This window comes from Moschus berezovskii, chromosome 22 (genome assembly GCF_049115385.1).
Source record: "Moschus berezovskii isolate FMDL1 chromosome 22, NW_MosBer_1.0, whole genome shotgun sequence".
Taxonomy (NCBI): Eukaryota; Metazoa; Chordata; class Mammalia; order Artiodactyla; family Moschidae; genus Moschus; species Moschus berezovskii.
The window spans coordinates 28,008,702-28,033,984 of NC_142481.1; the positions used below are offsets into that span (position 1 = coordinate 28,008,702).

General features: G+C 52.3%; 2 protein-coding genes and 2 long non-coding RNA genes across 6 annotated transcripts in view; 2 read left to right on the plus strand and 2 right to left on the minus strand.

The window, feature by feature from the left end:
• Positions 1-19,507, plus strand: part of RANBP10 (RAN binding protein 10) — a 57,274-nt gene extending 37,767 nt beyond the window's left edge. The window contains exons 4-14 of one of the 2 annotated variants that reach the window (XM_088830232.1): positions 1,889-2,056; positions 7,211-7,233; positions 8,975-9,159; positions 11,508-11,620; positions 13,041-13,149; positions 13,251-13,399; positions 13,595-13,799; positions 14,523-14,644; positions 15,117-15,262; positions 15,505-15,616; positions 18,602-19,507. In XM_088830232.1, coding sequence (XP_088686358.1) covers positions 1,889-2,056; positions 7,211-7,233; positions 8,975-9,159; positions 11,508-11,620; positions 13,041-13,149; positions 13,251-13,399; positions 13,595-13,799; positions 14,523-14,644; positions 15,117-15,262; positions 15,505-15,616; positions 18,602-18,972 — 1,703 coding nt within the window. In that variant the 3' untranslated portion in view covers positions 18,973-19,507. Of the gene's footprint in view, positions 1-1,888; positions 2,057-7,210; positions 7,234-8,974; positions 9,160-11,507; positions 11,621-13,040; positions 13,150-13,250; positions 13,400-13,594; positions 13,800-14,522; positions 14,645-15,116; positions 15,263-15,504; positions 15,617-16,038 lie in introns of both variants that reach the window. The other variant, XM_055412511.2, reaches the window with a different exon arrangement.
• LOC148774386 (uncharacterized) lies at positions 983-23,205 on the minus strand. Its single transcript, XR_016035814.1, has 4 exons — positions 23,025-23,205; positions 22,788-22,892; positions 18,997-19,085; positions 983-1,295 (listed from the first exon to the last, which is right to left on the minus strand). It is a non-coding gene; the product is annotated as an uncharacterized LOC148774386 (long non-coding RNA).
• LOC129546996 (uncharacterized) lies at positions 19,459-22,161 on the minus strand. The gene is made up of 3 exons (XR_008683990.2): positions 22,005-22,161; positions 21,427-21,549; positions 19,459-19,717 (listed from the first exon to the last, which is right to left on the minus strand). It is a non-coding gene; the product is annotated as an uncharacterized LOC129546996 (long non-coding RNA).
• Positions 22,290-25,283, plus strand: part of GFOD2 (Gfo/Idh/MocA-like oxidoreductase domain containing 2) — a 42,017-nt gene continuing 39,023 nt past the window's right edge. The window contains exon 1 of one of the 2 annotated variants that reach the window (XM_055412513.2): positions 22,290-22,453. The gene's annotated coding sequence lies outside the window, so the exon portion shown is untranslated. The other variant, XM_055412514.2, reaches the window with a different exon arrangement.

Here is a 25,283-nt window from a genome sequence, read left to right on the forward strand (position 1 = left end):
CCAGGCCTCCTGCACTGTGCGTGCAGTCTTAGCCACTGGACCACCAGGGAAGTCCCTATATTCAAATTTAAAAAATCCCAACAGGCCTTGGAAAGATACTGTTAAGAAAATAAAAAAAGACAAATCACAGGCTGGAAGGAAATATTTGCAAAACACATTTTGTATCCAAAATATATCTAGAACTCTTACAACTCAGTAAGATTTACAAACCAGTTATTTTTAAAGATTTGCTGGAGAAGGACATGGCAACCCACTCCATTACTCTTGCCTGTAAAATCCCATGGACAGAGGAGCCTGGTAGGTTACAGTCCATAGGGTTGCAAAGAGTCACACACAACTGAGTGACTTCACATGGTTCCATATAAATTTAAAAACAAAAAAGATTTAAATAGATAGTTCAATAATTTTCTAATAAACTGAATGTAAAGAAGTATATGAAAAGATGCTTAAGGTCCTTGGACATTGGGGAAATACAAATTACAGCCAATGCATACCTATTAAAATGTCTTAAGAGAAAAAAGAAGAAACGAGAAACAGCTGACAGTACCAAGTGCTGGTGAGATTGTGAAACTCATACATTGCTGGTAGTAATGCAAAACAGTATAGCCGCTTTGGAAAACAGTTTGACAGTTTGTTATCAAGTAAAACATATACTTGTGACCCAGCAGTCCCCCATCTAAGTATTAAGAGAAGTGAAAGTATATGTCTGTACAAAGACCTGTATACAAATGTCTAGTGGCTTTATTCATATTAGCCAAAAATTAGAAACAACTGTATGCCATCAACTAGTAAATGGACAAACTGTGGTATGTCCATACAGTGGAGTTCTATTCAGCAATAAAAAGAAACAAAATACAGGTCCACCTAACAATGTGGATGAATTTCAAAGGCGTTATGCTAAGTGAAAGAAGCTAGACACAAGAAACTCCATATTCTGTGATTCCTTTTTTTAAATTATTTTTTTTTATTTTTGACTGTGCTGGGTCTTCATTGCTGGACAGGCTTTTCTCTAGTCGTGGCAAGCGGGGGCTACTCCCTAGTTGTGGTGCACGGGCTTCTTATTTCAGTGGCTTCTCGTTGCGGAGCATGGGCTCTAGGGCTCACTGCTTCAGTTGTTGCAGCACTCGAGCTGTGGAATGCTGGCTCAACAGTTGTCTTGCATGTTGGACTTAGTTGCTCCGTGGCATGTGGGATCTTCCTGGACCAGGGTTTGAACCCATGTCTCCTGCATTGGCAGGCAGATTCTTTACCACTGAGCCTCCAGGGAAGCCCTGTGATTCCATTTATATGATGTTCTGGAAAAGGCAAAACCATAGGAACAAATCAGATCAGTGTTGCCAAAGGCTTAGGGGTGAGTGGAATGGAATCTGCTGCAAAGAGGCATGAGGGAAAACTTTTTGGATTGATGGAAATGTTCTGTATCTTGATAGTGGCGGTGGCGGTGAAATTTGCTAAAACTTGTTGAACTGTCAGTTAAAAAGGAAGAATCTTACTCCATGTAAATAATACTTCAGTTTAAAAAAGCATTAAAAAGCAACCATGATATACCTCAGAGTTCAGTTCAAGCCCCTTCTCCTTCATGAGGCTTCCCCCAGTCATCTCCTTGTTTCATGGCCCTCTGGTAAGCCCCTTCCAGGGCACACATGTTTTTGGTTCCTGTTAACCCCAGCTTGGGCTCTTTCTTCGGCAGGGCTGCCTCAGCTCCTCAGGGCAGTGACTTGCTGAACTCACTGCTCATTTAACACAGCCAGACCCTGTCCACAGCCAGCTCTGAGAGGCTAGGCGTGCTGGTGAGGTGGTGGAGGCTAGAGCTCAGACTGAGTGGGCTTCTTTGATTGTCTTGTTCTCTCAAGTACCTCGCCTCAGCTCTTGCTCTTTTCCTCCACAGGTTGGGATAAACATTCCTATGGTTACCATGGTGATGATGGGCATTCCTTCTGCTCCTCGGGGACTGGCCAGCCCTATGGTCCCACATTCACTACAGGAGACGTGATTGGCTGCTGTGTCAACCTCATCAATGGCACTTGCTTCTACACCAAGAACGGCCATAGCCTTGGTGGGTACATAGGGGACCTGGGAGGGTCTGCCCTATGGAGCCACTTTGGTTGACGAGAGGTTTTGAAGCCAGAGCCGTGCCATGTATCCTCTGCTGAGCTCTGGGGAACTGCAGCCCTTTCTAAGCATCGGAGCCTTGAAAGGGGAAGGGAGTGTATAGGGGTTCTCCCTTTGCTAATCCATCCATTCAACAGCATTTATTGAGCCTGGGTCAGTGCTGAGGGAGAATAATGTCATGGTCATGCTCCTGGCCTGTGTGACACTCACTGGAGCAAGGTTTAGGGTTGATAAGAAGCTTGAGGGGCTGTAGTACATACTGGACAGTGGAAGTGATTTGTATGCCAGTCGCCTGGGCCCAGACTTGGCTGGCCCTTCTGTAGGGCCCTGGTTGCTTTGGAGCAACAGTGAGGGCTGCTCTAGTACACGAGGTAAACAGACAAGCTGGAGTCAGATGGGGCCAGGTCTCTTCCAGCCTTTTTGTGATTAACAGACAGCAGCTTCGACAGAATTATGTTGGAAAGGTCCTTTTGGTTAAACTGAGAGGGATGAACTGACTGGAGTAAGAGCTGAGGAGGAGGCAGATGACCTGAGACACAGCTGTGGTGATGGGTGCAGGCAGTGGAAACCAGGCCTGCAGAGGCCTTGGGGTGTGGCATGGGTTAGTGACAGGCGGGGCACGCTGGCAAAGGGAACATGAGAAAGTAGCTGGATTAGTGGCGCCATCCCAGTCAGAAATCCAGGAGCAGCAGCAGGCCCGTGGAGGTTCCCTTGCAGAGCAGTCCTGTACACACAGAGAAACTTAGGGTAGAACTTCAGAGAGAGGGGAACTCTGGCTGTTCTGACACCTTGCCCTGGTAGGGATGGGTACTGTTTGGCCCTTGAGGGAGCGGAACCCACAGCCAGAGTGGCCATGAGGTGGTACCTAACTGCTGGGAAGGCCTGCCTGAGTTTGCAGAGGTCTCTAATCTGGCAGAACCCTACCAGCCAGGTTGACCAGAGGCTTTGCCATGAAGGGGAGTTGGGCATTTGACTTTGAACCCAACTCGTAGGAGGCTCACGTTCCCTAGTTTCAGGGACAGTCAGAAGGTGGCTGCCACTCCCCACATCCCCTCTGTGGCTTCTCCAAGCCAGGGCAAAAACAGGGGTCCTGCATGGAAATCAGGTCTACTTGTGGCAGGTGATCAGGAGCCAACATTCCTCAGCAGGGCAGTCAGATGCCACGGCCCAGAGTAGGCAGCCAGGAGCATAGCACCGACGCTGCAGAGCTGACCCAGCCGCACATCCGGAAACCCTCCCCTGACCTGTGGCCACCTAGCTGCAAGTGCTGGTATCCAGCTGCAAGGAGCTAGCTGCTCCAGGGCGAGGCCTCATTCCCCCTCTGTTCTTGGATCCAGCCATTTCCTGCCTCTTGACTCTTCTGCTGTCAGAATCCAGGGCCTGCTGTTACGGGCTGTCAGTCCTTGCCCAAGTCCTGCTTCGCTTGCCCCTCCGAGCCAGGCCCAGTCCTGCCTGTTTGCTCTGAACACCTGCCCTCCTTACCTCTCTTCAGCTTGTCCTTACTTTGCTCAGAGCATGGCACCTGCCGTGGGACACGAGATTTGGGACATACTTGTTGTTCTCTCTGCACCTGCACATCCCTCCTCTGGGCCCTCAACCCTTTGGCGGTCTAGATCCCTAAAGAGCTCATGGCCACCTCAGTGTCAGCCAGACCCTCGCACTGTTTTTAAAAACTTATCTCCCTAGTACCTATTTATGTAGACCCCATGCTGGACCTTACCCTTCATATAATGAAACTTCCTTTAGGTCTGTACTGTCAGTTTTCCTAGTCTGTCAAGATCTGCTTTGGCCTTGGTCATCCTGTCTCCAGTGTTTGGTATCCTGTTCAGCTGTTCAGTTCAGTTCAGTTGCTCAGTCGTGTACGGCTCTTTGCGACCCCGTGAACTGCAGCTCGCCAGGCTTCCCTGTCCATCCCCAACTCCCGGAGCGTACTCAAACTCATGTCCATCGAGTCAGTGATACCATACAACCATCTCATCCTTTGTTGTCCCCTTCTCCTCCTGCCTTCGATCTTTCCCAGCATCAGGGTCTTTTCCAATGAGTCAGTTCTTCACATCAGGTGGCCCAAGTATTGGTGTTTCAGCTTCAGCATCAGTCCTTCCAATGAATATTCAGGACTGATTTCCTTTAGGATTGACTGGTTGGATCTCCTTGCACTCCAAGGAACTCTCAGGAGTCTTCTCCAACACCACAGCTATATGTTAACAGCTACATGTTAACAGTCTTTAGCTGTGTGTTAACCTAAATTTGGGTAAGCATGTTTTATGTGTTTTCATCAAGATCCTGATAAAAATATTGGAAGAGGACAAGGCTTGAGCCCTTCAGCCGACAGCTTGTCCAGGTAGACACCAGCCATTTAAGAAGCACTTCACTATGTTATTCTGAAGCTCATGTTTTTCTGTCTTGCCCACAAGGATACTGTTGAGCCCTTACTAAAAAATGAATCTGACCTATCCTCTGCATCTTCTAGATCACAAAATTTAAAGGAAGGTCAATGAACTCTGAGTGATAGACCCCTTGGTGACTCTTCTAATGACCTTGTTTCCTTCTCACAAGCCAGCGTGTCAATATAATGTGCTTCAGAATCTCACGTAGGATCAGTGAGCCAGTGACTGCTCTCTCACCTCAGAACCTTTTTCCCTTTAGAGAAGCAGAGTGACAGTTCTTGCCTCCAACCGCCCTGCTCCTTTTATTTGCTCCCTCGTCCTCTGTCACAGCACTCTCCCTGGGTGTCACTGGTCAGCTGTCTGTGTCATTACTAGTTGTACACCATCTCTCTTGCTGGAGTTGGCAGCACTTTTAGGGCCAGGCTTACAGCTGGTTTCCTAGTGCCTCACGCAGGGGCTGGCTCCTGCGAGGTCTCAGCAAATACTTGACAGGAGGACAGATGAATGTTCTGAGTGAATGGAGACTGATTTCTCACCCACAAGTGGTCCCTGTGCTTCCAGAGTAATTTTTTTTTTTCTGCAAACCTTGGGATTTTAGTTCCCTGGGTAGGGATCGGACTCAGACCCCCCGCAGTGGAAGTATGGATTCTTAGCCACCGGATCACCAGGAAATTCCCCAGAGTAATGTTTATATAGGTTCTTTATACCCTCAGCCTCAGTGATCCCTGAGCTCTGTGTCTTTGGCTCGGGTACTTCTCATCAGCAGGTTTGTATGTCCTTCTTGCATCCTGGATCTTTGCCTGGACTTCTCAGATCTTCCCGTGGGCCCTGTCTTATCTTGCTATCACAGTGGCTTTGTGGAGACTCCCGGAGACCTGTAGGGCTGTGGGGAGCAGTGTTGCCCTTGTCCAGTGCAATAGGGGGTGGAATAGCCTCTCTCCTCATCCTCATGGATGCCTTCCCAAGTGCTACTGTGAGATAGAGCTAGGTGAGCTGGGTAGGTCATCTCCTGGGCAGGAGCTTGGCAGGTGCCTTGCCCTGTGGTGCAAGTCCAGCCAGCTTGTACCTGGACCTCACAGTTTACAAGGCAGTTTTCACAGAGAATCCGTTTCTCCTTTCTTCTTGGTGTGTTGGGTGTATCATTACCCTCTTTTGTCAGATAGGTTCAGAAAGGTTGGGTAGCTTGTCGAAGGTCACACGGCAGGTAATTGATAGAGCCTGGACTCCCCCTTCTTCCAGAGTTCTGTGGGCCTCTCCACGAGCCTGGGAGCATAGCAGCAGTAGCCCGGCCACACTGAGACCCATGGGGGCAGCTCCCATGTAGATCTGGTGGGTGGAGTGGGTGGACATCAAGGGGCTTCCAGAGTCTATCCTGCTGGTTCTGTGACCGCTGACTATGCACATGGGGCCGGAAGTGGCCACAGGCAGGCAGGTCATGGGTTTATGAACTTTCTTCACTGAAGAGCAAAATAGCCCAGTAAAGAATGTAAACATTTCTCTGCGCCTTGGTCTTTTCATACGTAAACCAGTGTCAGAGACAGTATACACCTTCCAGGCCTGTTCTGATAATAAATGCTTCCTTGTAAGAGGTGAACCAAGTGCCCAGCACAGAGGAAGCACATGGGATGCGCTGGCTAGCTGTCAGGATTCTGGCCCGAGGTTTCCTGGGAGACCTGTCACCAGACCTTCCCCTGTTCTTTTGTCCTGCTGGGTTTCAATTTCTTTTCTGGGTGGAGTTGAGCGAGAAGACAGGGACCTCTAAGTAGTCAGTGGTTTGAAAATCTCTCAGGCCAGAAGCTTAGGAACTTCTAGAGGATGTAATAAGAATTTATCTTAAAAAATGGGAAGACTGTGAGTCCTTGGGAGAGTCTCCTTTGGCTTTGAGTCATTTCTCAACCTGCAAAACATGAATGCTCTGGTTTATATATGGAGACCCCTCTCCTGCTCGGGCCTGCTGATATGTTTTAGGTCTTGCTCCCCTCTACCCTCACTTCCTGTTCAAGACTGGGATCCCTAGAAACACAGCCTCTTTTCTTGGCAGGAAGGCTCAGAGGGTGCACAGGCCAGTGTTAACCTGGGCTTTGTCAGCCCAGAATCTCTGGGGACCCGGGGCAAGTAGAGGCTGAAGATGGGCAGCTGCCACCCTCTCTGTCTCCACTTCTCTGTCAGTGTTGGCATGAAAGACTAGTTTCTGCTAGTTTTATGACTGCTGGCAAATCATTTAACTGCTGAGGCTTACTTTCCACATCTGTAAAATGGGGATAAGAAAGCCTATTCCCTTAGTTGGTCTAAGCCCCAAATGTTAACACCTAACTAAGCACTCCCTTAGTTAGCAGCAGAGTTGGTCTAAGGATCAGATGAGGTAATGGTAGGAAAAGAGCCTGGCATACAGAGTAGGTGTGCAGAAATATGTGTTGGATCAAGAGAGTGTGATCAGGCCTGAAGAGGCCTCAGGATCTATCATTTGGGTATTGGTCCTTCCTAGCAGATTTTCCCCAAGAGGATAGGAATGCTGTGGACAGATACCTAAATATCAGACATCACTTCTGGCCAGGGTGTAAACCTACCAGGCCCTGGCTCATGCTGGCCCTCCACCATAGGGGAGATGTGGTGACCAGCCCCTCCCCAAGCCATTGTGACAGGCCCTCTGGGGGCCCACAGAGGCGTGGGAATCCACCACGTGGCCTGATGACTGTTCTTTCCCTCCGCAGGTATAGCCTTCACAGACCTCCCGGTAAGTACTGCTGTGGGGTCTTCTGCTCTGGCCCCTGGGGGCTGACAGGCATAGTGCAGGCACAGTGGGGTCTTGCCCTCTCCCCAACCAGCGATATATGCTGTGCCATCAGCTTGAAAGTATCAGTAAGGGGCCCTGCTAGCCTTCTCTCTCCAGCAGCAAGGCCTGGTCTTCCTCCATGACTCTTAGCAGGTGACCATGATTTGTGGCATTTCCAGAGGCAGCTGGCAGGTGGGGACAGTGTAGGCAGAGATGAGGTAACTCCATGGCTTGGCTGGTCTGAACCAGTTCTGTGTGGCTTATACCCAGTGGACTCGTGGGCAGAGTATAGAAAATTGTTCCTGAAGTGTTAGGGAGCTGGATCCGTGTGCATTCCCATCTGAGATCCCTGAGGAAAGCCAGCACTCTTGGGGACTGAGCCTGCTACCATGCAGGGTACCCCTGAGCCAGAGAAATGAGCTTTATGGGAAGAAGGGTCAGGTTTTCCTGCTGACTTAGTTCAGGGCTCATCCCACCTCCTGCACCCCAGTCCTTCTTGGTTGTGAGTCATCCCAGGCCTCGTCACATGCAGGGCCTCCACCCAGAATGGTGGGAGTCTGGCTTGGCTGTGTGCCCTGGCTGGTTCTGGAAGGAGGAAGAGTTTGCTGGCCATGGGGGCTACTTAGGGATCCTGGGCACCCCTGTGATGCTCTAGGAATAGGAAATGCCCTCGTGATCTGAGGGCCCTCCTCAAGCTCAGACTACAGCACCTCTGTCTGTGTATCAAAATCCTTCCCTCCTGCCTGGAGTCCCCAAAGCGTGGGCTGTGGTCCTAGGTAAAGCGCACAGACACAGGAGGAGAATTCTGATCCTGAGTAGGGTAGAGTCTAATGGTGGAGATGTGACAACGGAACACTCAGACGTGGGTGTGACGGCACTCTCTGCCAAGTGCTGGAAAGGCTGAGCCCAGAGTGCAGTAACAGCACGTGATAGGAATGATACGGGGCCTGATGATGGAAGGTGGAAGAGAAGACTGGGAGCCCAGGGACAATGGGGAGGATGCTGGTGAGACATTGGGCTGTAATAGCATGGGAGCCATAGGAGGTGTGAGGGAGTGACCTGGTAGAACCTGGTCCAGAGGACATGCCCAGATGTCACTGGCCAGAAGATCCTCCTCTAAGTGAGCCTCAGACAGGAAGGTCCTTTCTTTACCCTTTTCCATTGTCGGGGTGTCCAAACCACTTAACGCCCTTGGCCCTACTCTCCCCTTCCTTCCCTCCTTTCCTGTCTCCCCGCATCCTTTCCTGCCCGCTCATAACCCCTTTTTTTGTGTGTGGTAAAGGGATCCTTGGTCCTGATCGCTCTGAGAGGAGCCATCACCCACCCCTGCAGCAGATTTTCACAGGCATGCCCACAGGCTGGTGGGCCTGGCCTGCCTCTGTGTGCCCTGGCCAAGTCCCACATGGGGGCCTTGGGCTTTGGGGATACTACAGCCTCTAATGCGGAGAAGGAGACTCCGTATTGAGCCTGGCTTTTCTTTTGCTTTCTCCCCTCTCACTTTGGGGAGTAGTTTCTGTGCTCGGGAGGTAGGCAGCACTTGGCTTAGCCCTACCTCCCCCAGCCATGTTGCAGTTCTCTCAGAGCTGAAGCAGCAGCCTGCAGGAGCCAGCCGCCTCCCTGCTCTGCGGGGGTGAAATGAGGCGAGGCCCTGCTGCCCCCCCTTGCCCTCAGGGCCCAACTGACATTTCATTCTCCTCCTCAGGCCAACCTCTACCCCACCGTAGGCCTGCAGACACCCGGGGAGATTGTGGACGCCAACTTTGGGCAGCAGCCCTTCCTGTTTGACATTGAGGACTACATGCGGGAGTGGCGTGCCAAGGTCCAGGGCACTGTCCACTGCTTCCCCATCAGTGCCCGGCTTGGCGAGTGGCAGGCGGTGCTGCAGAAGTGAGTCCCCCGCCCCCGCCCTTTCCCTGCCTTGTCCCCTCCCAAGGGCCTCACTCCCCCGTAGACCCCTGAACTGCTGCAAGCTGCTCTTGTGAACTCTAGTGAGTAGCGTTCCTTCTGGAAAGCACTCCCAGGATGACTCTGCCTGCTGCTTTCCTACCCCTCTCTTAGTTCACTTCTCCAGGGGTGCTCCTGGTTGAGCCTGTGCCCCCTCTGCTGGATCAGAAGACCCTGGATGTAATATCATTGGCAGGGCTGTTTCCTTTCCCCAGCTCATCTTGCAGAGGATGTACTAGAATGCCCTGTGGCCTCTTCCTCTGTGGACTTTTTTTCCATCGTAGGGAGTATCTGTCATGCCGTGACTCTGGCCTCAGGTCACTGCTCAGGGTCGGATCCACCTCAGCCCCTTGCATCTGCAGCAGCGGTGGGAGAGAGGCCTCCCTAGGGCGCACCTAGCTGGCTCTTGGCTGATTAATTCCCAGACTCTCCTGGGGGCCAGTCTGGCTGAGACGCCCAAGGGAGGTCAGATACAGGTCTCTCTTCCACTTGTCAGCTACAGGCCCGAGTAGGGCAATGAGCTGTACCCACTCTGCCAGGAGGTGGGTTAGTTTGTTGTCTTGGCTGTCAAGGATGAACAGAGGAAGGCTGGTCTCCTCCTAGCCCGGGTCATTGGCCTGTAGATGCCAGGGTCCTAGAGTCCTGGGGGTGGGGGTGGGGTATACACTGGGTTCTTCGTACAGCCTTCTTTCTTGAGGGATGGATATTGTGGGAGGACTGAGACAGGGGGTAGGTGGCCCGAGCCTTCTCAGGAATAGCAGCATGACTCCATCTTGTCCCCAGCCCCAGAACTTAGAAGCAGCCCTTGCTTGGAGGGCCAGATGGTGCCAGTCCCCACGGTAGGCTTGCTGGGACAGGCAAGGGGAGGGGTGAGCTGCCCCAGCTGTGTTGGGGAGGGGCTGATGCTCTCAGCTGACAGGGCCTGGCCTCAGCACATGGGTATGTTTGTTTATGTGTCTGTATCTGTGTGCTTGTGTGTGTTCATAGGTAGTATTTGCTAAGTATTTCATGTAACCCATATCCTGTGACTTCATAACTTCACTTTATGGGCATTGTTAATGGCTATATTATCTCACAGACACGTTTTTCACAAGCCCCTTGGGTGGCTTCCCTTGGTGGTAGCTTCAGGTTATTTCCTCTCTTGCGCTTGTGTAGGTCACCCTTTTATACATTAGGAGTTTTCCATATTTAAGATTATTTTCTGAGTATCCTTTCAAGAAGTAGAATTACTCAATCAAGGGGACTATACATTTTAGTGGCCTCTGATATGTGTATGGCCTCATCTGAACCTTGTTTTTCTCAAGAATTTTTGCCCTTGTGTTTTTAATAGTATAATTATTATAATTCTTATTTGTAAGAAAATGTTATGAATACATAATTTCATAATAAGAGGTCATATATATTGACTTCTTGCTTTGTGCGAGGCCCTCTATATGGATCATCTCATTTACCCCTTGAAACGTCAGGGAACACCCAGCTGAACTTCTGTGCCTTCCATAGGACAACCCTGCAGACATTCGGGTTGGGCGGTTACAATAGTGATATTGATATATGCACACACCAAGGTGTTCACTTTCGTGCACATCAGACACGAGGGCTCCACGTGTGCCACTGCTTATGTGTGCGTTTCGGGGGGGATTAAATGGTTTCTGGGCATCAGGTTTCTCAGGGCCATCTCCCAAAGACTGTGTTCCTGTTGGCCATATTACTGCCTGAAACCGTGGCTTCTGGACCCTAGATTTCTGGTGTATTGTGGAGTAACCTGGGTCGTGGCCCACTCCTGAGGGCCAGGCTCACCTGAGCTGGAATGCTTCTGCCAGGCATGTGGGGTGCCTGCACAGGAGCTCCTGTGTCTGGAGAAGGTACGCATGTGGCATGCCTTATCCCCATCTGGGCTGCTGCCAGACTGCTTGGCTGGCCGCCCTTCCAGGAAGCCCTCAGAGAGGCTCGCAGCAGCAGTCTCTGGGTTTGTCGCAGGAGGCAGCCGCTTCTGTGAGGAGATAGCCTGTGCTTCCTTGTGTACCTGTGTTACCACGCTTGCCCGCTTGTGGGCAGCATAGCCCAGAGAACTTAAGCCACTCCTCAAGCTCAAGGACCACCCGGCAACCTGCCCCTCCCCCCGCCTGGCTGCATGAGCCCTGGGGGCAGTTTTCATTTTGTTTCAGCCTCTTTATTCTTATTCTGTGGAGGTTGCATCTTGAAGTTATGTTTAGGGAGATAGTCTGTCCCGCCAGGGGTCAGTGAGAAATGTAGTTCTTAAGTGTCAACCTTGAGCATTTCCTTTTTTCTAGCATGGTCTCGTCTTACCTGGTGCATCATGGGTATTGTGCCACAGCCACGGCTTTTGCCCGAATGACTGAAACCCCGATTCAGGAAGAACAAGCATCCATAAAGAACAGACAAAGTAAGGTTGACTCTCCTCTGCCCTTACCTTCCCTCCCTCACCTGTCCCTGCTGTTTGGCTTGTGGCAGCCTTGGGTAACCTGTCAGGAGTCTTTCAGCTCAGATCCTCACCAGAAGACCAGCCCACCACCCAGCGCTGGGCCCTGCTTTTGTCCGTCTTTCAAGGCAACACTGCCCCCAAGGACTGTCCCAGCATGGGGATGTCTCCATGCAGGCGTCCTAATGCACACTTTGATGGCCAGCTGCGAGCTGGGCCCTGTGTGGCTGGCTACACCCGCCTCTATGCTTGTTTCCTTCCCCTGGCATGCTGGATTCCACTCAGTCCCCCATTCATGGTCTTCTGGAAAGAGTGTGTTTGCATCTTACCAGTCCAGTGCCCTGCCTTGTCTGCCATTTGTTTAACCTCAGTCATTCTGCCTGCCCCTGGCCAGAGAGGTGGTGAAGTTTTCAGATGGGGAAGGCTGATGCTCCACGGCCGCTGTGGTAGAACTCTCTCTGCTTCCCACCTCTCCTCCTGCCCTTTGCCTTTGAAGGAGCCCAAGGAAACTTTCCTGGTGTTCGTACTGGCCTGCCTGCTGTGTGTTTGGGGCTCTTTTGTGGAAGGAGGGTGTGGGGAAAGAGGAAACAGCCCAGAAAGGAGATTGGGCGAGGAGCGGAGACTGAGGGAGAGTAGGTGTGTGTGGACACGTGTGTCTGTGTGTGCCTGCCTGGGTCTCTCTGAGCCTGTAGTCTCTGTGCATGTGGATGTTTCTGTGTCTCAGAGAATCTGTGCCCAGCCTGGCAGACAGGAAGGGATCCCAGACTCGGGGTCTGTAAGTGAGAGAGCCCCAGACCCAGAAGTCCCTCCCAGCAAGACGCACCAGGCCCCAGGGTAGGAGCACGATGCCAGGGGCCTGAGAGGTGTCAGAGCCGGAGCTGCCAGCGTGAGGAGGGTGATCCCTCTAAGCAGGGGCCGCTGCAGCCCCTGAGCGTGGGCCCTGGCCCAGAGACCATGAACTCCCATTACCATCCCTATGAGGCCTGAGGAGAGGAGCCTGTCAGGCCACAAAGCTGCCCAGGCGCCCACTCCCAGATTACACGCTCATAGCCAAGACCTCTCCCCCTGCCAGGTCCCTGGCAACCTGTACTCCATAGGAACAGGCCTTTGAACTCACCTTCCTGCTTTTCTGGGCTGGGGGCGCCCTCTCCTCCCTTTCCCTATGATTCTCTGAGGACTTCCTGACACTTGACAGAAACCAGGATCTGTTGTGGGCCTCGTGGCCAGGTTCTTTCCTCAGTCTCTTCTGTGAGCATGTCAGGGGGCTTGCTGCCCTGAGCCCACCCGCTGGACTGGTGGCTGGCTTGTGCCCGGGCCTGGCAGTGCAGAGATGTGTGGGGAGTCTGTGGCTGCTCTCTCACTGCCTCGCTGTTTCTCTCCTCAGAGATTCAGAAGCTGGTGCTGGAGGGCCGAGTCGGGGAGGCCATTGAGACCACACAGCGGTTCTACCCAGGGCTGCTGGAGCATAATCCCAACCTACTCTTCATGCTCAAGTAAGTTTGGGGCCCTGCCAGCTCCCCCTGTCACCCCGCTGGCGGTGGGAATATGCAACCTGGACCAAGCCCAGAGCGTGGCTGCTCTGCTCCTTCCGCAGGTGCCGACAGTTTGTGGAGATGGTGAACGGGACTGACAGTGAGGTCCGCAGCTTGAGCTCTCGAAGCCCCAAGTCCCAGGACAGCTACCCTGGCTCCCCCAGCCTCAGCCCCCGACACGGCCCCACTAGTTCCCACACGCATAACACAGGTCAGCCACTCTCCGGAGGGCTCTGGGAAGAACTGGTGTGGAGAAGCGAGGCCATCCAGACGCCCTTCCCCAGGATGGGCTAGGCACTTGCTGCCAGATGTTGGGGGGATGGGAAACGGGACCACTGCAGTTACTCCCAGGCCCCCCCTGGGCAGCAGGCTGGCCCTCCTCTTCTGACCGTCCCCCGGCTTTTAGGAGCAGACAGTCCCAGCTGCAGCAACGGTGTCGCCTCCACCAAGAGCAAACCGAACCACAGTAAATACCCTGCACCCAGCTCCTCCTCGTCCTCATCCTCCTCCTCATCCTCCTCATCGCCCTCCTCAGTGAATTACTCCGAGTCCAACTCTACAGATTCCACCAAGTCCCAGCCCCACAGCAGTACCAGTAACCAGGAGACCAGGTGCCTGCTCTGCCCAGCTTCTTCCTCTGCTCTGTGCCCACTGCAGCCTGTCCTGTGAGAACCCCCTGCCCTGTATCCCCAGCTTCCCCGCCAGCTCTGTGCCTGGAATAGTAGTTGTGGACCTGCCAGGCCAGGCTTTGGCTCCAGCTTCCCATCTAGCTCATGATTCAGCTGCCGCTTCCCTTGGCCCCATCTTTCTCCAGAGGCGCTGGCACTGAGAATGTGGTTGCCTCCAAGGATACCAGGCCTCTCAGAATGCCCCAGGGTCTATACCAAAGGAGTTTTTTCTGGGCTCAGCTCTCAGCCAGACAGTTTGGGCCGGTAGAGGTTGTAGACTGCAGACTATAGGTGGCTCTCAGTGCCCCGGGATGCTTCAAAGCTGACCTGGGTTTGGCTCCCAGACATGCCTGTCATGACGCACTTGCCCTGGTCATCTAGGGGTGCATAGAAGGGTGTGCCGACTCAGAGGAGGGCCGGGGAGGCGAGGGTCACAGAGACAGCGTCGGGACCAGGGTAGGAATGAGGTGACAAGCCTCTGGGGATGGCTGGCATCACAGTAGGGCCCAAGTGTTGGAGCCTGGGAACCTGGGAGCTATCCTTTCATGCCCTTTGGGGACCTTGGTTTATCCACAGCAGCCTGTGGCTGAAGCTTCAATGGAGGCCCACCCAGGCTGCTCCAACCACATTCCCTTAGCCAGCTCCCATCTCCACCCTTCTCCGCAGTGACAGTGAGATGGAGATGGAGGCGGAGCATTACCCTAACGGTGTGCTGGAGAGCATGTCCACACGCATCGTCAACGGTGCCTACAAGCATGAGGACCTGCAGACGGATGAGTCCAGCATGGGTAAGGCTGTTCTGCGGGTGGCCGTGCTCAGTCCCGGTGCCCTGTCCCCTTGGTGGGGGTGGGGGTAGGGGTGGGCAGACTGATCCACTGCCTCTGTAACCATGACAAATGGGTGTTTGCAATGGGAAGACCTTGGCCTGCTGCCCAGGCCAGGTTCCCACATTAGTGGCTGGAGGGGATTGGTGAGAGCAGGTACCCTTATGAACCCCTTGCATCTTGCACAGGGTGAGAGAGGGAAAGCTTCCAAGTCCTGCCTGACCCCTAGGCCCTGTGCTGGGTAGACTAAGAACAGCTCAGCTCGGGGAGGTCCCCCTGCGCCTCTTAGCCCTCACTTGCCTCCACCAGAAGGACACTCCCACCCCCATCCTCAACCTAGGTCCTTCTTGCCATGCTCTCTTTGGGGTTCCCACCCTAGTCCTCCCTTGTCTCTTTGTGCCCTCCCGATGTGCCCCCTGCTGGGCTCTGGGTGCAGATGATGGGCATCCGCGGCGGCAGCTCTGCGGGGGCAATCAGGCAGCCACGGAAAGAATTATCCTGTTCGGCCGCGAGTTGCAGGCACTGAGTGAGCAGCTGGGCCGGGAATACGGCAAGAATTTGGCCCACACGGAGATGCTGCAGGTATGGAGCAAGCCAGGCCTTCACACAGAATGGGCCCCTGTTTGGTAGTGGGGGGTATAGTGACTCTGGGAGGGCACTGGGGGCAGCAGCAATGGGAGAGAGTGAGCTCTAGACAAGACCGCAGTGGGAAATGGGACATCAGGGTATTTTGTGCCCTCCTGACACTGTGCAGGGCCCCGTGTCCCCCTGGAGCCATGGCGGGGTGCGCACCACAGTCCTCTCAGAAGTGCCCTGTTCCTTAGGATGCCTTTAGCCTGCTTGCCTACTCAGACCCCTGGAGCTGCCCAGTTGGCCAGCAGCTTGACCCTATCCAGAGGGAGCCTGTGTGTGCCGCCCTCAACAGCGCCATTTTAGGTAAGTGGCTCTAATGAAAATAAGCTGTCCCAGGAGCGCCTGGGGTGGCCCTGTCACCCCTTCTTTGTTTGTCCAAATCGGGGCAGCGAATTCTGCCCAGAGGCTGTCTGGTGGCCCGCAGGACTCTTGGGCTCCCGTGACAGAACCCTGACCTCCCTCTCCCCAACTGAGTTGGCCAGCTAGATCACAATGGGCCCTAGACTATGACCTGGGCCAAGGCCAGCTCATTGCTCCAAAGAAAGCTAAGGTCCACAGGCTCTTTACAGGGCCATAGCCTGGTGGTTTGGACACACATGGAGGCATATGAACTCTCTCTTCCAAGAGATTCTGTCCACTCCCCCCCACCTTCTGCTCCCAAAGGAACCTGGACCTGGGCTCAGGCCTGATCAGGGCAGTGACCAGGCCTTGTCTCTTCTCCACAGAGTCTCAGAACCTGCCAAAACAGCCCCCGCTGATGCTCGCCCTGGGCCAGGCATCTGAATGTCTACGGCTCATGGCCCGAGCGGGCCTGGGATCTTGCTCTTTTGCCAGAGTCGACGACTACTTGCACTAGCTGACCGCACTGGCTGGCCCCGCCTGGCCCTCCCTTGGCCCCAGGGCTGGAGCAGCCCTGCCCTCCATCGGCACCTGGTGCAGGGACCCGCAAGCCACGGGCAGAGTCCACTCCTCCTGCTGGCCTCTTCTGTTCCTTTCCTCCCTTCCTTCCTTCCTGCCTTCTCCTCCCACTTTCAGTCTCTCTCTCTCTCTCTCCCCCCTTCACGTGCAGCGGCCTATAACACAGTATTGGCTGGTTACTCTTCATGTAGCGCCTTCTATTTTGAAAAGAGGGGGGTTGTTTTGAGGAGAGGTTGGAGTTTTTTAATCTTTTTTTTTTTTCCCTCCTCCTGACTGAGCCACCAGTATTTATCTCTGGAGAGTTTGTGCTGAGCTGGTTTCTGCTAATTTAGTGATGAAGCCTATCCACGTTGGTGATAGCTTATTATTTTCATAAGTAAAAAAAAAAATGAGATTATATATATAAATATATATATTAAAAAAAGACACAGTATTTATCGTAGTGTTAGTGGTCCAGCACCTCTTGGGTGAGGCTGTCCAGACACCATGTTTTTATTTGAGTCCAACTCATCAAAAAAGAATCATCTCTGTCACCTCAGCCAAGGGATTTCTTTATTTCAGGCTTCCCCTTTGTTGAACCACAGGCCCAGCTGCAGCCTAGGGAAGCCCCGTAGGCTTTGGGAGCCTCATAGTGGGCAGGATAGGCTAAGCTGGTTTGCAGCATCCAAGAGGTGTGGGTGCCTGCGCCTCTGAGAGTTTAACTGAGCAGAGAACTGCAGGACCAAGGGGCCACAGAAGAGATGACTTGGCCCAGGGCTAACAGCAAAGTGAGGGAGGAGAGGGTCCTCGGCCAGCACGCTGTCCCCCATCCTACCCTGCCTCTCACTGCCTGCCTTGACTCTCTCTCTCTTCCCTTTTCAACATCCCGCCTTTCCTTGTTGTTAAGATGGCCAAATACTTCATTTCCTCTAAATTGATTGCCTGGGAACTACCTGCCTTCGACCTGAGAGCTGCTGTGTGTCAGGCTGTGGGGAGGGAGTCTCCTACCAGGACAGAGGCCCCTGGGCACAGGGGCTGCCTTCTTCATGCCTGGGTCTTCACCATCTCTGCACAGCTTGGATGGAATCGACACTTCCTGTTGAGAAGCCAGGACCTTGTGGAGACAGATTTGTGGACTGCCAGTCGCCAGAGTGGATGGAACCTTTGACCCCCTCCAGGCCAAGCCTCACTGTAGCTGTGCCAGGCAGCTCCCTGCAGTTTGGCCCCAGTCATTCTTAGGAAAGACTGTTACGAGTATTTGCTGGCCAGAGGAAGGGACCTCATGGGCTTGACAGATGTCTCACTGTCCATGTCCGACGGATCCTCACAGCTCTTGGGTCAGAAACTGTCTTAGTACTGCCATCAGGGAATCAGAAGAGGAAGGGCTGAGAGGGCAGCCAGGACTTGAGCAGGCTATCTGTGGAGAGGACTGGCCGCCCATGGGAAGGAAAGGGAGGTGCCCTCCCAGAGGAGCAGGAGGAGAGGCCAGGATTTCCCCATCTGCTTCACAGTGGGAGGGAATGCACAGACAGCCCCTGCTAAGGGGCAAGATCAGAAGTCAAGCTTCCAGTCCCTGCCTGGATCTGGGCTCTCCATCAGTGCATACTGGAATGGTTGGAATGGCCTGAGGTGCCCACTGGGACTTGCTGGGCCTACAGCTGGACAAGAGAAATAATTGGGTTGGACTAAGTGCTGGTGATGGGGTCAGGGCCCTTGGCCCTGTGCTCCCCCAGAATTCTGTCCTGGGACACAGTCCTGAAGGTTGCTGCTTTTTTTTGGTCCCCACTGGGGCCCCGGCTGGCAGCCCAGAGACCATGAACCATCAGGAAGGTGGTGTCCTGTCTGTGAAGGAAATTCATCCTCTGCAAACCTGGGAATGCCCAGCTCCCAAACCAAGGGGTTGGAAAAATCATGCTGTTAAAATGGTCGGAAGCACTCAGGACTGGGATTAAAACCGGAGGCTTTTGCAATTGGAATGAAGTTCAGAGACCATCTACTACACCAATCCTCTCCTTTTATAGATAAGGAAACAGGCCCAGGAGATTAAATGACTCAACATATGGGGGCAGAACTGGGACTAAGCTCATCCCTGTGGCTTGGACAACAGTTTAGGCCTAAAGCTGAATGGCAGGTGAGGGATTACGCTGGTGAGGCCTCCAGTAATGTCTGAGCAGCTGGTACCTTCAGGGGTGTGTCAGGGGTGGGGATGGGTGCCTGGGCTTGGGTTGTGGAGCCGCTGAGAGGGCCCCGGAGGGCTCAGGACAGCTGTGTGCTGCTCGGGGTTGGGTGTCCGCCTGGCTCACGCTCAGTGCCCATGGCCACCTCCCCATTTTCTGTGCCTTATCTCACTGTTTCAGCTGAGTCCAAGTTGTTTACTCTGTTCCTCTCCAGAGGGGCACTGTGTCCCAGTTGGACAGCTCACCTTCGGGACATTAGCCTTTGCCCCACAAGCCATGGAGAGGACCAAAATCAAGCTGCTTGAGCCCACTGTCTTGCTGATGGTCCAGGCCTGCCTGCCAACCAGCGGAGCCCCTGCTGCACACCCAGTCCTACCAGCCTACTTCCAGGAGCCGAGAGTGGGGAAGGCACCTGGGAGGAGTCCTGGTGAAGAGCTGGACTTCAGCCAAGGAGGCGGGAGGAAGACCTGGCTCTGTTGGGTCGTTCAACCCTGGGGGAGCAGCCTTTCCATCTTACCTTTTCCTCTTGTTCCACCAAACAGTCGCTCTTCTCCAGAGCAGAAACTGGCGGATACTCAACGATAGCCAGAACCCCTGTTCCTCACCCACCTGAGTCTGTGGCTGGATGTGGGCTGGCAGAACAGGGACACCAAGAGATGGAGAAGGGGGACTTCCCAGCCTCCCAGCATCTTCCTAGCCTGTAAGCAAGCACAAAGATGAGGCAGAGATCTGTCAGAGCTGAAAGTTCCTTTGGTTGCTCACAACTCAGGTATGCACACCGTGTGGCAGCTGGGCAGCAGAGCCCTACTTGACCGTGAGTCCCGTGCACCCAGACCTGTGGCCAGATCGTGGACTCTGGCTGCCTCAGGCGCCGCCTCTTTGCATAGGGTTCTCCTCCATTAGTAACTACAGCCGACTCAGACGTCCTCCACATTGTGCACACTGGTTCTGCCTTTGTCCTCGCAAGTTGATACTTGGCATTAGCATGAAACTTGTGGGTGTGGGAGGGTTTAGAGAGAATTCTAACAAAACATCCTATTAAATTGTACTTGAGAGATGAAAAAACTCCTGTTGTATTTTGACAGAATTATTTTTATTAAAATACACATCCATGAGCAGTCATGAGTGTCTGGTCTCTGTTGTGAGTCTTACTGGGACTGAACCATCCCTAGTGTAACACAGGTGTCCTGGAAGGCTTGGCCCCTTCCCAGTTCATCTGTTGGGAGTGTCCAGGCCCTTGTGTCTCCTCAAGGACCGTCAAGACTTTTGCAAGACCCAAAAGAGCATAGGTACTCAAGCTTTTGATTCTCTCCTGCGAAACAGCCTTCATCTGAAACAAAAAGTAGCAAATTCAAAAAGGTGGGCCATAAGACCTCCTCTCCTCAAAATAAGATATTTATTTATTTATTTATGTGGCTGTGCCAGGTCTTAGTTGCGGCACTCAAGATCTCTGCTGTGGCACACTGACTGTCTAGTTGTGGTGCACAGGCTCCAAAGCACATGGGCTTCACTGCCCCATGGCATGTGGGATCTTAGTGATTGAACCTGCGTCCGCTGCATTGCAAGGCGGATTCTTAACCATTGGACCACCAGGGAAGTCCCCAAATAAGATGTTAATACATTGCAAATATGCTCACTCCAGACACTGGACAGAAAGAACTCTGAGGGGTATCAAGGTTAGCTTCCTTTCAGTCCAAGGGAAAAACTCATGCTGAAAAATCATAGTGTGGGTGACCCCGTGAAATTAACCTTTCTCAGCTTCAGTTTCCCCATTAACGTGGTTAATTCTGCTACCCCATAGTAATAGAGGATTATAGCATGCATAGAGCAGGGCTTGGCACACAGAGAACATATACAACTGCCCGGCCTCCATGAGGATGCCCCCTGGTGTGACAGGCCTGCTCCTGCCTCAAGCTGCCTGCTCTGCCCCCAAGGCACCAGGATTTTATGCAGAGGAGGGATAAAATAGATGCTTCTGCTCACCTGCAGGTAAGACTAGAAGCAAAGAAAAGGCCAAGGTCAAACACAAGAAGGCAGGTTTGAGAAATATTTAGCGGATGTCAGCGCCACAGGCAGAGAAGGCAATGGCACCCCACTCCAGTACTCTTGCCTGGAAAATCCCAAGGATGGAGGAGCCTGGAGGCTGCAGTCCATGGGGTCGCTAGGAGTCGGACACGACTGAACGACTTCACTTTCACTTTTCACTTTCATGCATTGGAGAAGGAAATGGCAACCCACTCCAGTGTTCTTGCCTGGAGAATCCCAGGGACAGGGGAGCCTGGTGGGCTGCCATCTATGGGGTCGCACAGAGTTGGACACGACTGAAGTGACTTAGCAGCAGCAGCACCACAGGATGAGTGACCCGATGTGAGGAGATTAGCAAGAGACAAGGCAGTTGCATGCAAGATAATACAGGGAACCGGTGGTGGCTAAGTCACAGGGATGAGGAGGTTTGCTGGAGAGCATATAAATCCATATCTCAGAAAGACGTGTTTCCTGGAACTGGAAAAGGATTCTGTGCCCTGCTGCTCAGTCACTTCAGTCATGTCCGACTCTTGTGTGACCCCATAGATGGCAGCCCACCAGGCTCCCCTGTCCTTGGGATTCTCCAGGCAAGAACACTGGAGTGGGTTGCCATTTCCTTCTCCAATGTGTGAAAGTGAAAAATGAAAGTGAAGTCGCTCAGTCGTGTCCGACTCTTCGAGACCCCATGGACTGCAGCCTACCAGGCTCCTCCGTCCATGGGATTTTCTAGGCAAGAGTACTGGAGTGGCTTGCCATTGTTCTGTGCCCTAGTAAACAGCAAAAACTGTCATGGATGCTCAGAGTAAACATCACCTGCTAATTAAAAGCTCTAAAAATTCTGTCTTAAGATGTGTAGCTTAATCCAGCATTTTCAAAACTTGCATTACTGTAGAACACTTCACTCAAGGCCATTTTACAGGACTTTCAAGGAAAAGCTGCTCGCTTCCTGGCCTTTTGGCTAAAATCAAGTGTAGTATGGGGGTTTCCCAGGTGGCAGAGTGGTAAAGAACCCACCTGCTAATGCAGGGGAGGCGAGAGACTGTAATTTCGATTCCTGGGTCGGGAAGATTCCCCTAGAGTAGGAAATGGCAAACCGCTCCAAAACTCTTGCCTGAAGAATTCCTTGGACAGAGGAGCCTGGTGGGTGAGAGTCCATGGGGTTGCAAAGAGTCAGACACCATTGAACGACTGAACAAAGGGAAAAGCTAGTGTAGAAAGAAAAGTGGAGTATTAGATTAAGTACAAATGTCCTGGTTCCATAAGTAAAGCCACAGTAAATTCATTTCCCTCCAGACACCCTTCCAGCATAGCTTGTTTTATACTAAAGTTTATAGGTTATTTTCGATGCTCTAGCGGACAATCTGCAGTCGTATTTATTGGGGAGGGGGGGGAACCGGTTCCAGTAAAGAGATCAAGGGGGACTGAGGCCGCAGTCTTGAAAAGCACTGACATGTAAGCACAACCAAACACCCAGAAGAAGAGGAGCCCAGATACGCACGAAAAAGCGAGTCTAGGAGTCAGAAAGCCGGGAAGTCCGGCGAGTTCGAGAGAAATGTTGTTCAGAAAAAAAGATTAGTCATCCAGCAGCAGACCTTCCTTCATTCCGAGACAACCAAGGCCCACCACAGTACTCAGAATCTCCTTGCTCTTCCAGCCAGGCGACCGACCGGAAAAAAGCCTAGCCTGGGAAACCATCCCCTCCGCCGCCTCCACCGCCGGAAACGAATGACCAGGGCTTCCAGCCAGACGGTTTTACCTCCGCCCGGAGCCAGTGAGCATGCGTAGCTCCTGGACACGGCCCCTCCCGGCGCTGGGCCGCCCCAAGCATGGAGCATGCGCAGACTTCCCGCCGTCCCGCCCCTGCTTTTCCAGAGACCCCGGTTCCTTAGAAACCAGGCGGCGCGTTCCCGGTGGCGGCGCGCTAGACTCCGGGGCCCGAGCGTCCCTGCAAGCCTCCCTCACGCAGCACCAGCGGCTGCCGAGACCCGTCCGGGCCCATGGTCTCCAGGGCGGCGCAGGGCGGGGGATGCCAGCGTGCCAGGTGAGAGGCGGCCCGCGACGGCGGGTGAGGATGTAGAAGGGCATGGCGCGGCGGCGAGCGGGCGCTGGCCGGGCCTCCTCGGCGGCCCGGCGCCCGAGGTCGGAGTTGGGGATACGCAGCGCCGGGGCTGGAGGGGGCCGTTCTAACTGCCAGCGCGGGCTCGGAGTTCGGGAGTCGCCCCGGAGTTGGTCCTCTCACCTCAGAGATAGGACCTGCAAGTTTGGTCGTAGAACTATAGAATTTCGGCTCCTGGAAGGATCTTGGCCATAACCCATCCCTTTACTGGACGCGAAAACCTAGGCTCCCCTGTCCATTGCCGACCAGCACCCCTTACCTGTGTGAGGACCGCCGCTTTGTGGCTAAGGATGTGAGGTATGGGAACCTCAGACAAAGGACCCTTGGCGTAGCTGGTCCATCGTCTTCCACAGTGAGAAGGGACCTGAGGGGACATATCTTTATTTAAGGAAAGAGAGTTCAGGTGGCAGGTGGGAGAAGGGACACTCCAGAAGGTGCGGGTGGCTCAGCCAGTCCCGGAGTGTCCGCTGGCCACATCTCTCTGGGCCTGGCTCACCTCTGAAGCTCAAGAAGGAAGCAGATGGACTTGCGGAGACAAAAGGTGAGGTGAAGTATTCTCAAGGCATTATCACATGAATGGTGAGGGAGAAAGAGGGGTCCGGGAGATCAGGACTTGTGAATGGTTGTGTGAAGCGTTTACTGCAGAATCTAAAGAATCAGACAGGAATAGAAAAGTTTAAAGCTGCCTTGGAAAAACACCAAAGAAGGTTATAAACGTTATTTATCTTCAGCGTTCCCATGGTGTCATTGCTGAGGGCAGGACACAGGAGGAAGGAAGTGGTGACTTTTGAATATCCAGAGCCTGGTGTCGCAGGGCACAGAGTACCTTTGAAGCTATGGGGCACAAAGGTTGGAGATCGAAGAGCCCTGAATCTGTGACCCTGCAGTTGAAAGGAACAGCTGTTTAAATTAGGAAAGAAACTTCATGTGTTGTTGTGATAAGGAGAAGATGGAAGTTAGAGAATCTAGATACATTCTTGATAAGGAAACTCCTTTCCTTCTGAAAAGCTACACCAGGGAACAAGAGTTTTAAGGCCACCCATTTTACAGAAAATGTGCAAAAGTTACTGCTTTTGGACTAGGGTTTTTAGCAGACAGTTCTGTTGGATGAATGGGCTTCCCTGGTGGCTCAGACATTAAAGAATCTGCCTGCAGTGTGGGAGACACAACTTCAGTCCCTGGGTGGTGAAGATCCCCATGGAGAAGAGAATGCCCACCCACTTCTGTATTCTTGCCTGGAGAACTCCCATGGACAGTGGAGCCTGGTGGGCTACAGTCCATGGGGTTGCAAAGGGTCAGATACAACTGTGAGACTAACACTTTCACTTTTTTTTTGGTGGGAGGACCTCCCCAATGCACACACATACACACACACACACACATTTTTTTACAGTTTAAAGCTTCTGTTGTGAGAGGCTTTCCCATACCACCTGGTTGTTCTACTTTTCCTATAGAATGAATACTTTGGATCTGATCTGTTATTTTTACTTGCTGGGAAAATTCAAATATGTGATTTCTATAGTAATACTGGAACCCACTAGAAGTAGGGTTAGCAATAAGAATCTAAAATATGGCACAAATGAACCTAAATGCAAAATAGAAACAGATTCTCATAGAGATCAGACTTGTGGTTGGCATGGGGGAGGAGAAAAAGGAGGGATGGGCTGGGAATTTGGGGTTGGTAGAGGAAAGTCCCATGGACGGAGGAGCCTGGTAGGCTGCAGTCCATGGGGTCGCTACAAGTCAGACATGACTGAGCTACTTCACTTTCACTTTTCACTTTCACACATTGGAGAAGGAAATGACAACCCACTCCAGTGTTCTTGCCTGGAGAATCCCAGGGATGGGGGAGCCTGGTGGGCTGCCGTCTATGGGGTCGCACAGAGTCGGACACGACTGAAGTGACTTAGCAGCAGCAGCAGCACAGGCACACTATTATATTTAGAATGGATAAACCACAAGGCCCCACTGCATAGCACAGGGAACTATATCCAATCTCCTGGAATAAATTGTAATGGAAAAGAATATCAAAGAATGTGTATATGTGTGAAACTGGGTCACTTTGCTGTACAGCAGAGACTGGCACAACATTGTAAATCAACTGTACTTCAATAAAAAAATTTTTTTAAGGAAAAAAGTACTCTCCTAAAAGACATAAAGATTTGTAAAATGGGGAAAAGAAATGTGTGATTTTTAAAAGGTGGTCCCCGATTCTAATCATCAAAGTCAGTTTGGCACTTGATAAAACTAATTTTCACTGTGTATTTGTTATGGCAACAGGTTTTTTTCCCCCCTCAAATAAGAGAAGATGCATTGAAACTGTGATAATGTTAATAAATCAAATTAGTGTTTTAAGAAAGCTTTGTTCTTCTCTTGTTCATAAATCAATGCCGGCCCATAACTGTGGATATTATGGCTGTGCATTTTATTGACTTTTCTTCTATCTCTGGAAATTCTTGTATAAATAACTCAAGAGAGAAAGGTATGTGATCTGGGGGGAACATTGGCACTGTTAACCAAATCCTGTCAGAAAAGCTTTGTGAAAATCATTGTATTCTGTGTAGAAACCCTCATTACTTTAGCATTGGCCCACATAGAAGACAGACAAGTAGGCCAAAATCCAAGTAGGATGGAAGGGAGCAATTACCATCTGTAGTGCTGGAGAGGGTGTGGGAGGGTGCTTTGAATGTCAGTGCAAATACTTCCTTGAATGAGCATTTGGAGAAGATATGGCTTAAATGTGGTGAGTGTGCCC